This window comes from Centroberyx gerrardi, chromosome 22, assembly GCF_048128805.1.
Source record: "Centroberyx gerrardi isolate f3 chromosome 22, fCenGer3.hap1.cur.20231027, whole genome shotgun sequence".
Taxonomy (NCBI): Eukaryota; Metazoa; Chordata; class Actinopteri; order Beryciformes; family Berycidae; genus Centroberyx; species Centroberyx gerrardi.
Window position 1 is genome coordinate 91,697 of NC_136018.1, and position 12,094 is coordinate 103,790.

At 44.5% G+C, this 12,094-nt stretch overlaps 1 protein-coding gene across 1 annotated transcript in view; it reads left to right on the forward strand.

The window, feature by feature from the left end:
* Positions 1 to 11,854, forward strand: part of LOC139920342 (receptor-type tyrosine-protein phosphatase mu-like) — a 43,115-nt gene extending 31,261 nt beyond the window's left edge. Inside the window, 5 exon segments of the mRNA XM_078291285.1 lie at positions 2,234 to 2,365; positions 2,632 to 2,757; positions 6,155 to 6,318; positions 8,478 to 8,613; positions 8,890 to 11,854. Of these exon segments, the coding sequence (XP_078147411.1) occupies positions 2,234 to 2,365; positions 2,632 to 2,757; positions 6,155 to 6,318; positions 8,478 to 8,613; positions 8,890 to 8,943 (612 nt within the window). The 3' untranslated portion in view covers positions 8,944 to 11,854.
* Positions 11,855 to 12,094: the final 240 nt, after the last annotated feature.

Here is a 12,094-nt window from a genome sequence, read left to right on the forward strand (position 1 = left end):
CTCTGGATCAGGAACACATTCTCTAGTTCTTACTTATTTTCCCATAAACAACTCAAGTTGTACCGTGAGGAACATTAATGAACCACACAGGTACAAACCAGTGTGGGTGAGCTGTCAGTCAGTAACCAGTCAGTAACCAGTCAGTCAGTAACCAGTCAGTAACCAGTCAGTCAGTAACCAGTCAGTCAGTAACCAGTCAGTAACCAGTCAGTCAGTAAACCAGTCAGTCAGTAACCAGTCAGTAACCAGTCAGTCAGTAACCAGTCAGTCAGTAAACCAGTCAGTCAGTAACCAGTCAGCAACCAGTCAGTAACCAGTCAGTCAGTAACCAGTCAGTCAGTAAACCAGTCAGTCAGTAACCAGTCAGTCAGTAAACCAGTCAGTCAGTAACCAGTCAGTCAGTAAACCAGTCAGTCAGTAACCAGTCAGTCAGTAACCAGTCAGTCAGTAAACCAGTCAGTCAGTAACCAGTCAGTAACCAGTCAGTCAGTAACCAGTCAGTAACCAGTCAGTCAGTAACCAGTCAGTAACCAGTCAGTCAGTAACCAGTCAGTCAGTAACCAGTCAGTAACCAGTCAGTCAGTAAACCAGCTGAGTTGTTGTTAAACTCCAGAGAGAGAGACAGATTGCGTTTCTAGACTCAGCATCTCTGTGGGTTAGAAACACTTCAGACATCTGCTCACACACTCACACACACACACACACACACACACACACACACACACTCACTCACACACTCACACACTCACTCACTCACACACACACACACTCACACACACACACACTCACTCACTCACACACACACACACTCACACACACACACACACACACACACACCACAGAGATGTGCACACGTGTATTCACTTACACATAAACACAACGCAAAGACAGACACAGAAAGACAGAGAGTTACACACACTCTCTCTCTCTCTCTCTCTCTCTCTCTCTCTCCAGACCACAGTTTTGTGCTGACTATCCTACCATTCTACCAATAAACAACCCTGTCGTCATGGAAACCAACCAAATACCCCAGATTGACCACAGTGTGTGTGTGTGTGTGTATGTGTGTGTGTGTGTGTGTGTGTGGTAATGGAAATAAAGTGGTTGATAGTTTCTATGATATTAAAACACAGAGAAGGAGCTCTACTGTATAACCATATATGGGCGTTGTCTTTATCTACCAACCAACCATAGATCAGAATGGTGATGATGCGGCAGAAAGGCCCCGCCCCCACAGTGCGGTGCAAGTGTGAAACCCGATTCAGTTTCTATGAGCAAAACAGTAAATCAACATTTTCTGTGGTTGTTTTTTCTGTGTTCAAATACTGGATCATTAAAGTCCATATCCTACTGTCAGAGTTTTATTTTGTGTCTTTCTGTCCATTCAAAGCTGTGTGTGTGGTGTCATGAACCAAAAACACTCTCAATCCATTTCTCCACGTTCATTTTCCAGCATCTCTCTGAGCCTTACCAAGAACAGGCCGTTTCTGTCTCCGTGTCTTTAAGGCTCATTAATATTAACGACCCTCCGTTCCGATCGGCTAACCGTTTCGAGAGCGAAACGTGAGACGCCGCGGCCCGGCGGCTACAGGTAGGGAAAACTCTCCGGTAATAAACGATGACGACCGCTCGACCGCTTTGAAAAAAACACTTTGTTAGTCTATTATTTCTTACAGAAATGATAATGAGCGAACCTTTGTGACGCCGCAAAGTTACGGAAGTCCAAACGGCTCGTTTAGAGGCTCGCTTTCCTAATATGGATTGTGTGGATTTAGTTTTGATGCTTTCACCATGTTTAGATACACATCCAACTCCTTTATCATCACAGAGGAGAGGGAGTCCTGCTTTACACCATGTGGACCTTTAAGATGTTTTTTCTTGAAGTCTCAAAATGCAACATGACTCCAGAAAATAAACATTTTAATGATGATGCAGCTCTTTGATAACCGTGAAAAGGTAACAACAAATTATTTACACTAAATTCATTTCACATCAGTTATCAGAACACAGAAAAAGCAACCACAGAAAATGTAGATGTTTTGTTTTGCCCACAGAGACAGAGCAGGCAGATCACTCGGACCGCTCTTTGTGGGCGTGGCCTGTTCAACGTCACGCCATTCTGATCCATCTCCTGTCTGATCAAATATGGGCGTTCCCGTTATCTATCGTCCGGCCAAATATGGCCGTTGTCCCGTCCGCTGTCTGACCACACATGGCCTGCTTCCTGTTGCAGAGCTACAAGCAGCCGTCGGCGTTCATCGTTACCCAGCATCCTTTGCCCAACACGGTGAAGGACTTCTGGCGTCTGGTCCTCGACTACCACTGTACCTCCATCGTCATGCTGAACGATGTCGACCCTGCACAGGTACACACACACACACACACACACACACACACACACACACACTCTACAGTTTTATTAGTATCAGTGTTGGACGTCATAGATTCATAACAAACATCATGTTCAAACACAAGAAGAAGAAATAAATATTCAATAATTAATCTCTCTCTCTCTCTCTACCTGTCTCTCTCTCTCTCTCTCTCTCTACCTGTCTCTCTCTCTCTCTCTCTGTCTCTACCTGTCTCTCTCTCTCTACCTGTCTCTCTCTCTCTACCCGTCTCTCTCTCCAGCTCTGTCCTCAGTACTGGCCGGAGAACGGTCTCCATCGTCTCGGTTCTCTGCAGGTCGAGTTTGTTTCTGCGGATCTGGAGGAAGACGTGATCAGCCGCATCTTCAGGATCTACAACACAGCCAGGGTACACACACACACACACACACACACACACACACACACACACCTACACACACACACACACACACACACAAACACACACACTCCTTCCTTCGTCAGACAGTTTTGGTCTGTTTGATCTGACAGATTTTAGGCTACGGTGCGTTTCATTTCAACTCTTTCTCCTCCCTTGGTCAGTTAAAGTTTGAGTTTGGGGTCGTTTGATTTGAACCCCCTTCGACCCTCTTTTATGTTCGGGTGTGTTTGATGTTAACCCCCATTCCTCCCCCTTCCCCCGTCTCGCCAAATCTAGATCAGAATGTGTTTGGTTTTAACCTCTTCTCCTCCCTGTCAGCCAAAGTTTGGGTGTGTTTGATTTTTACCTCATTTCCCCCCTCTGTCTGCCAAAGTTTAGCTTGTGTTTGATCCAAATCTCCTTCTTCCCTGTGTCAGGTAACATTTGGGTTTCAGTGTGTTTGATTTAAATCCCTTTTCCTCCCTGTCTGGTCAAGTTTATGTTAGGATATGTTTGATTTTAACCTCTTCTGCTCCCTCCATGCCTCCATAAGTTTACATCAGCTCCCATTCTGCCCCAATATGACCAGATTCACAATCGGATGTGTTTGATTTGTGCTCCTTCTCCTCCCTTTCTCAGGCAGTCCAGGTGTGTCTTATTTCAAACTGTAGAGGGTGCGTTTCATGTTAACCTTCTCTGCACCTTCGGTCTGACAGTGTCTAGGTTAGGGTGTGTTTGATTTGTCCTCGCTGTGTCCCCAGCAGTAGGACGCCAACTGTATGGTGCAGTGGTCTAAATCCTATGAAAGACAAAATCTAGGTTAGGGCGTGTTTGATTTGAACTACCTCTCCTCCCTCTATCTAAGTTTAAGTTAAGGTGAGTTTGATTTTAACCACAGCAGATGTCGCCTTCATGTACAATTTTGATGATGGATTTCTTCTGATTACTGTAATGTCGTTTATCAGAAACATTTAGAAAGTGGAAACAAACCCTCTGACCGGGCCTTGTCTTCACTGTTTCTGTCCCATCCTGGTTCCAGACTCCTGAGTCTCGTTCCTCCACTCTTCAGATTTAGTCGAGCGATTCAGAGAGTCTGGTGTTTCCCTCAGCGGCTTGTTCTCGCTCCGTGAAACAATCGAGCCAATCAGAGCCTTTGTGGGCGGGACTAAAGTTTGAACCATTCGTGCGGCGGTTTTTCATCGGTGTTTCGGCAGAATAGATTTGTTGAAATCTTCTCCTTACAGATTGTCATTGTCACATTCTTGGTCAGTTGGTAAATGTCTGCTAACCATGTAGAGGCTGACTGGCTGCAGCATCATGTGACTGAAGTGATGTCAGAGCAGCCGATACGTCGTCACTAGTGATCGGTTCATCAGATACGTCGGTCACTAGTGATCAGTTCAGATACATCGGTCACTAGTGATAGGTTCAGTTATGTCGGTCACTAGTGATCAGTTCATCAGATACGTCGGTCACTAGTGATCGGTTCATCAGATACATCGGTCACTAGTGATTGGTTCAGTTACGTTTGTCACTAGTGATCGGTTCATCAGATACTTCGGTCACTAGTGATTGGTTCAGTTACGTTTGTCACTAGTGATCGGTTCATCAGATACTTCGGTCACTAGTGATTGCTTCCGTTACGTCTGTCACTAGTGATCGGTTCATCAGATACGTCGGTCACTAGTGATCGGTTCAGTTACGTTTGTCCCTAGTGATCGGCTCATCAGATACTTCGGTCACTAGTGATCGGTTCAGATACATCGGTCACTAGTGATTGGTTCATCAGACACGTCGGTCAGTAGTGATCGGTTCATCAGACACGTCGGTCACTAGTGATCAGTTCATCAGACACGTCGGTCACTAGTGATCGGTTCAGATACATCGGTCACTAGTGATCGGTTCATCAGATACTTCGGTCACTAGTGATCGGTTCAGATACATCGGTCACTAGTGATAGGTTCAGTTATGTCGGTCACTAGTGATCGGTTCATCAGATACGTCGGTCACTAGTGATTGGTTCAGTTACGTCTGTCACTAGTGATCGGTTCATCAGATACGTCGGTCACTAGTGATCGGTTCAGATACATCGGTCACTAGTGATAGGTTCAGTTATGTCAGTCACTAGTGATCGGTTCATCAGAAACGTCGGTCACTAGTGATCGGTTCATCAGATACGTCGGTCACTAGTGATTAGTTCAGTTACGTTTGTCACTAGTGATCGGTTCATCAGATACTTCGGTCACTAGTGATTAGTTCAGTTACGTCTGTCACTAGTGATCGGTTCATCAGATACGTCGGTCACTAGTGATTGGTTCAGTTACGTCTGTCACTAGTGATCGGTTCATCAGATACGTCGGTCACTAGTGATTGGTTCAGTTACGTCTGTCACTAGTGATCGGTTCATCAGATACTTCGGTCACTAGTGATCGGTTCATCAGATACGTCGGTCACTAGTGATAGGTTCAGTTATGTCGGTCACTAGTGATCGGTTCATCAGATACGTCGGTCACTAGTGATCTGTTCGGGGAAAATCGACCCCCCCACACAGAAAACGGCTAACGAGGAGGAAACCAGATGGACGTTCAGGATGAAGATCAGGATACTTCTGTCCTATGAGTGCTTTGATTTGTTATTATTTGATTTATTCACATTTCATATGTCTACATATATTAATGAGCATTCATATCACACAAATATATATTTATATAGTTTATGTATTGTTATTATAATGAGCCACTGAGCGCTGTTTCCCATCATGCATGGAGTTCTGCAGTGCTGTCGGACATATTTTCTAACCATCATGCAACGGGCCAAGCAAGACGCTGGTCAAACCTGTGCAGGACTCATGTCAAACAAGCCTAATGTTCAAGTTAGGGTGTGTTTGATTTGAAGTACCTCTCCTCCCTCTGTCAGAGTTCATGTTAGGGTGCGTTTGTTTTGACCTCCAGATGCTAACGTATGGTGCAGCAGTCTAAATACTGTAAACATGACAAAGTTTAGGTTAAGGTGTGTTTGATTTTAACCTCCTCTCCACCTTCTCACAGAGTATATGTTTGGGTGCGTTTCATTTCAACTTCTCCTTTTGCCGATATCTAACCAGTTTTAGGATAGGGGGTGTTTGATTTGAACTACCACACCTCCCTTGGACATTCTTCAAGTTAGGGTGCGCCTCATTTCAACTCCCTCTCCTGCCTCCCATCTGACAAAGTGTAGGTCAGGGTGTGTTTGATTTGAACTACCTCTTCTCCCGCTGTCAGACAAAGTTTAGGTTAGGTTGAGTTTGATCTTAAGATCCTATCCCCCCTCTGACAGAATCTACGTTTTGAATTTATCCTGTTCATGTGTGAGGTTTTAGGTTTAGGGTGAGTTTGTTTTGAGCTCCCTGTCCTCCCTGTATCCGCAGCCGCAGGACGGGTACCGCATGGTGCAGCAGTTCCAGTTCCTCGGCTGGCCAATGTACCGCGACACACCCGTGTCCAAGCGCTCCTTCCTCAAACTCGTCCACCAGGTCGACAAATGGCAGGAGGAGTACGACGGGGGGGAGGGGCGCACCGTGGTGCACTGCCTGTAAGAGCACACACACACACACACACACACACACACACACACTGTAAGAACACACATTAAAACCCGGTTTATTCTGCTACTAACAATAAGCTGAAATTGTTCCTCTCTGCTCATTAGTGATGTTTTGTCTCCATCTAGTGGTGGAAACAGGGAACAACATACTGACTCAATGTAACTTAATGCAAGCACAGTGCATGTGTGTGTGTATTTCTTTTTCTACTTATTTTTCTTTTTCTTTTTCTTCCTCGGCTCTTAAAATAAACAATCTCTTCCTTAGAAGACTGTCAGTCCTAGAGAATCCAAATCTGGCAGATAGGTTTCAAATCTCCCCACTGCTCCGGCAACAAACATGACCCTGATCGGCCTGATGGTGGCGCTTCAGCAAGAAACTTTACTTTCATTTTGGCCAATAAGTGCTGAACTGTAAGATCTACAATAAAACTTTTCTCCATTCTGAATCCCTGACTCAAGCTGAATCCATCACACACACTGCTGTTCATTTCCACCATGATAGTTTTTCCACCATTTTGAATTCTGTGCAAAACCTGTTTTTTGTTGTTTCTCCAGAAAAGTTGATCTAATTTTGCACACAGCATATCTGGACTTCCTAAATTATGCTTGATGCCAGAGCAGCCAAACTTCAGACACATATTTGGGATGGATTGAAGTGTGACTGGCCACATCTGGTCCTGCTCCATAGCGCCACCTTCAGGCCAACATTGCAGTAGCTTTTGTTTTTTTATTATTTCTCCTCCAAAGTTGACTCCAGCTCCACCAAACTTTCCACACAGCATGACTGAGCCGCCTGCATCATGTCTCTTTCACAGAGTTCAGATCCTGAGAACGGTTTGGTCTTGATGCATCAATAAAGTTGATCACAAAGATGTGCAAACATGTAGGGAGGCATAACTCCTGAATGCTTTATGTCACAGCAGTCACATTTGGTAAATAGGTTTTAAAGATGCATTCACTAATATTGGAATGTGGACTAGGTCAAATCAACTGCGATACAATTACAAATTACAAATCAAATATGGACGGAATTTGCCGGTCCGGCAGACTGAAATGAGAACCATGCGGACTCAACTCTAAATTACATCCATATTCAACGTAACTGTGTCCCGGCTGATCCTACCTGCTCCACGTTCCAGTCTTAGTGAATGCAGCTTTAAATCTCCTTCACTACTGAGGCAACAAACATTAACCCAGTTAGCCTCATGGTGGCGCTACAGGTGGCCAATAACTCTTAAACTGTAAGGTCTAGAATCTGATTTTGATCTGAATCAGTGACTCAACACAAAGCCATTGGGTATTGATTTTCATTTCAGTCGTAAGTTTTCTGCCATTTTGAATGATATGCCATATCTGACAACCTCAACAAAATGTACTACTACTATTATTACTATTACTACTATTACTACTGCTATACTACTACTACTACTACTACTATTACTACTGCTATACTACTACTACTACTGCTATTACTACTGCTATACTACTACTACTACTACTACTGCTATACTACTACTACTACTATTACTACTGCTATACTACTACTACTACTACTACTATTATTACTACTGCTATACTACTACTACTACTACTACTACTATTACTACTGCTATACTACTACTACTACTATTACTACTGCTATACTACTACTACTACTACTACTATTACTACTGCTATACTACTACTACTACTACTGCTGCTGCTACTTATTCTACTACTTCTACTATCAATAATGAGCTGAAATGGTTCCTCTCTGCTCACTAGTGATGTTTTGTCTCCATCTAGTGGTGGAAACAGGGAACAACACACTGACTCTAACCTGCTGTCTTTTGTCCTTTGCCTTCTACCTCTACTACTCTTCCTTCTCTTCTCCTTCTCCTTCTTTTCTCTCTTTTCCTTTTCCCTCTCCTTCTGCATCTCATCATCGCTCTTCCTTTTTTACTTTCTCTCCTCTCCTCTCCTCCTCTCCTCTCCTCCTCTCCTCTCCTTCCTCTCCTCTCCTCTCTCCTCCTCTCCTGCTCTCCTCCTCTCCTCTCCTTCCTCTCCTCCTCTCCTCCTCTCCTCTCCTCTCCTCCTCTCCTCCTCTCCTCCTCTCCTCTCCTCTCCTCCTCTCCTCCTCTCCTCCTCTCCTCTCCTCTCCTCCTCAGGAATGGAGGAGGTCGTAGTGGGGTTTTCTGCAGTATCAGTATTGTGTGTGAGATGTTGCGACAGCAGCGCTGCGTCGATGTTTTCCACGCCGTCAAAACGCTGAGGAACAACAAACCCAACATGGTGGACCTGCTGGTAACACACACACACACACACACACACACACACACACACACACACACACACAGTAATAATACTACTGTTTCTAAGTTCTAGGTTGGTTCTAGATCGGTCTAACCCCGCTGACATACATCTCTCTCTCTCTCTCTCTCTCTCTCTCTCTCTCTCTCTCTCTCTCTCTCTCTCTCTCTCTCTCTCTCTCTCTCCCCCTCTGTCTCTCTCTCTCTCTCTCTCTCTCTCTCTCTCTCTCTCTCTCTCCCTCTCTCTCTCTCTCTCTCTCTCTCCCAACAGGAACAGTATAAGTTCTGTTATGAAGTCGCTCTGGAGTATCTCAACTCTGCTTAGCCTCACCAGGGAACATTCCTCCTCCTCCTTCTTCTTCCTCTTCCTTCTTCTTCCTCTTCCTCTCTCCTTCGTTCCCCTGCTGAAGATGTGCGGAGTTTGATGGGAGGAAGAGGAGAAGGAGGAAGATGAGGAAGAGGAGGAGGAGGATGAAGGGGAGGAAGAGGAGGGCATCAGCTACTGACTGAGGGCAATGAGAAAGAGGAGAAGAAGAAGGACTAAAGATGAAATCAGGAATAAGAGGAGGAGGAGGAGGAAGAGGAGGTTTTTGCACTGCCTTGTGTGACTCTGAACTGATGACTGCGAGCATGGACACACACACACACACACACACACACACACACACACACACACACTCAATCAGCCTGACTGAAGCCTAGTCCCTTCACTCCCCACAATATGCTACTTTACCACCCTGCCACACACACACACACACACACACACACACACACACACACACACACACACACTCCCTCTGCCAGGTCAGTGTGTCTCTGAGCTCCAACGGACTCACAACCTTATTATTAGTATTATTATCACTATTATTATTATTATTATTATTATTATTGATAATAATAGTAATCATCGCCATGTGTCACCATACGCAGTTGAATCTGTTTTTTATTTTCTCGATGTTTGTTGTTGAAGCAGCTGAAACAAAAAGAACCAAAATGACGACAGACAGGAAGGAAAAGCACCAACAGATTCTCCGTGTCGCCTCTTCAGGCTCACAGGACTCTTCACAAATTCATATTTCTACGATGTTTTTGGATCGAAGCTGCTGATAGCTGTTGTGTCGATATTTAATATTTTCATGCCAAACCATCCCCAGTATTCAGTGTTTCCTCCAGAATTAAATTCTCGTCAGGGTGGAAAAGACGTGGAAACATTTGGACACTAAAACCCAGGAGGATGATAAGAATTATAATCATGATCATAATAATCAGAATAATAAAACATATTCATCCATACTTGTGTGGAATCTGATCAAAATGTCTCATTACATTAAATTCAGGTTCAGGGCGTCCCATAGGTGCAGTATTGATCAATTCTACAATCAATATGGAATCAAACTGCATCATATCGATCACATCAGACTGGACCAGATCCCATTTTTAATAACAGGACGATATCTGCAACCCCAAATATCAGTTTAAATCTAGTTGTCATGTGATTGAGTTTGTTCTCCGTCATGTGATTCCTCTTCTGGTCACATGACCGCAGCTGTTTAGTGACTAAACAGTCACAAGTCAGAGGACAGAATCATCTCTGGTTTTAAATATTGAGGAATGAACATCAACATTTTTTTCTTTCAAAACAGATATATAGAGATATACAGATCTTGGTTTAAGTGTCACCGTCTGTCCGTCCGTCCGTTTCGGTGGTGTCTGATCCCTGCTGTTGCCAGTGGCGACAAAAAAAACATTAACTGGATTCGAAAAACACTTGACAACGTCGTCTTCTGAGTAAATCCAGAACAAATCCTTGTATATTTGCTCCGGTCATTTGTTTAACTCAGAACGCGACTCGGTTTCACCTGCACACGTGTTGCATTCAGGTTGTGAGTTTTTCTGTTGGTTTGTTGTGTTTTGTGTTGAGCTGACGCGTTCTGACGGGTTCCTCAGCAGTTTGGTGCTTTGGACGGTGCATGAGGCTGAGCTGTTAATAATGTACATAGAGGAGGAGGGAGCAGGCAGAAGAATATTTATTCCTTCAGTTGTTCTTGCTGTTGATGTTGTTGTCGTCGTTCTTGTGAAGCACACAGAGAGAGACAATCATGTTGGAGGTTCAGAACCGGGTTTAGACCGGGTTCTCTCTGTTGTACCATCAGAACCGGGGTTAGACCGGGATCTTACTGTTCCACCATCAGAACTGGGGTTAGACCAGGATCTTACTGTTCCACCATCAAAACTGGGGTTAGACCGGGATCTTACTGTTCCACCATCAGAACCGGGGTTAGACCGGGATCTTACTGTTCCACCATCAGAACTGGGGTTAGACCGGATTCTCTCTGTTCCACCATCAGAACCAGGGTTAGACCGGGATCTTACTGTTCCACCATCAGAACCGGGGTTAGACCGGGATCTTACTGTTCCACCATCAGAACCAGCATTAGACCGGGTTCTTAACTTTGCACACCCCAGAGGTTAGACAGGGTTCTTACTGTTCCACCAGGTTCCTATTGTCCCAGCGTCGAAACCCAGGTTAGACCAGGTTCTTAACTTTCCATAACCTGGGTTAGACCAGGTTCTCACTGTTCCACCATCGAAACCCAGGTTAGACCAGGTTCGTAACTTTCCATGACCCGGGTTAGACCAGGTTCTCAATTTTCCAGAACCAGGGCTGGACCAGGTTCCTACTGTTCCACCATCAAAACCCAGGTTAGACCAGGTTCTTAACTTTACAGAACCCAGGTTAAACCAGGTTCTCACTGTTGCACCCTTAGGCCCAGTGTTAGACTGGGTTCTCACTGTTCCACCATCAGAACCAGGGATAGTCCAGGTTCTTACTGTTCCACCATCAGAACCAGGGATAGTCCAGGTTCTTACTGTTTCACCATCAGAACCAGGATTAAACCTGGTCTTCCTAAATTAGTATAATGAGTATAATATTTTGTTTTGACCCCAAACATTTCTGATAGAGAGCATGACAGACAGACATAACAGAGGAAATGCTGAAACCCCAGTGCAAGATCTGGGTCGGTCTAACCCCGATGACGTACAGGTCTGGGTCAGTCTAACCCCGGTGACGTACCGGTCTGGGTCGGTCTAACCCCGATGACGTACAGGTCTGGGTCGGTCTAACCCCGGTGATGTACGGCTCTGGTGTTGATGAGGACGTGTTGTATTGGAAACCTTTTATTTATGTTGTATGATTCCAAACTACTTACAAATAAAAACATATATACACACTTCGACTAGAGTCTGACGCCTTTCACTGTTTACTAGATACTGTGTGTGTGTGTGTGTGTGTGTGTGTGTGTGTGTGTGTGGACATACTACATGTCATTATGGACAGCTTTTAAAAAATTTAAAACCTGTTAAAAATCCTTTAATATGTTTACAGGACAATACCAATAAAAAAAAATTCTGATCTCCATCATTACACATGAGTGTAATGATGGAGACAAGAGTTTAGACAAGAGTCTAAACCC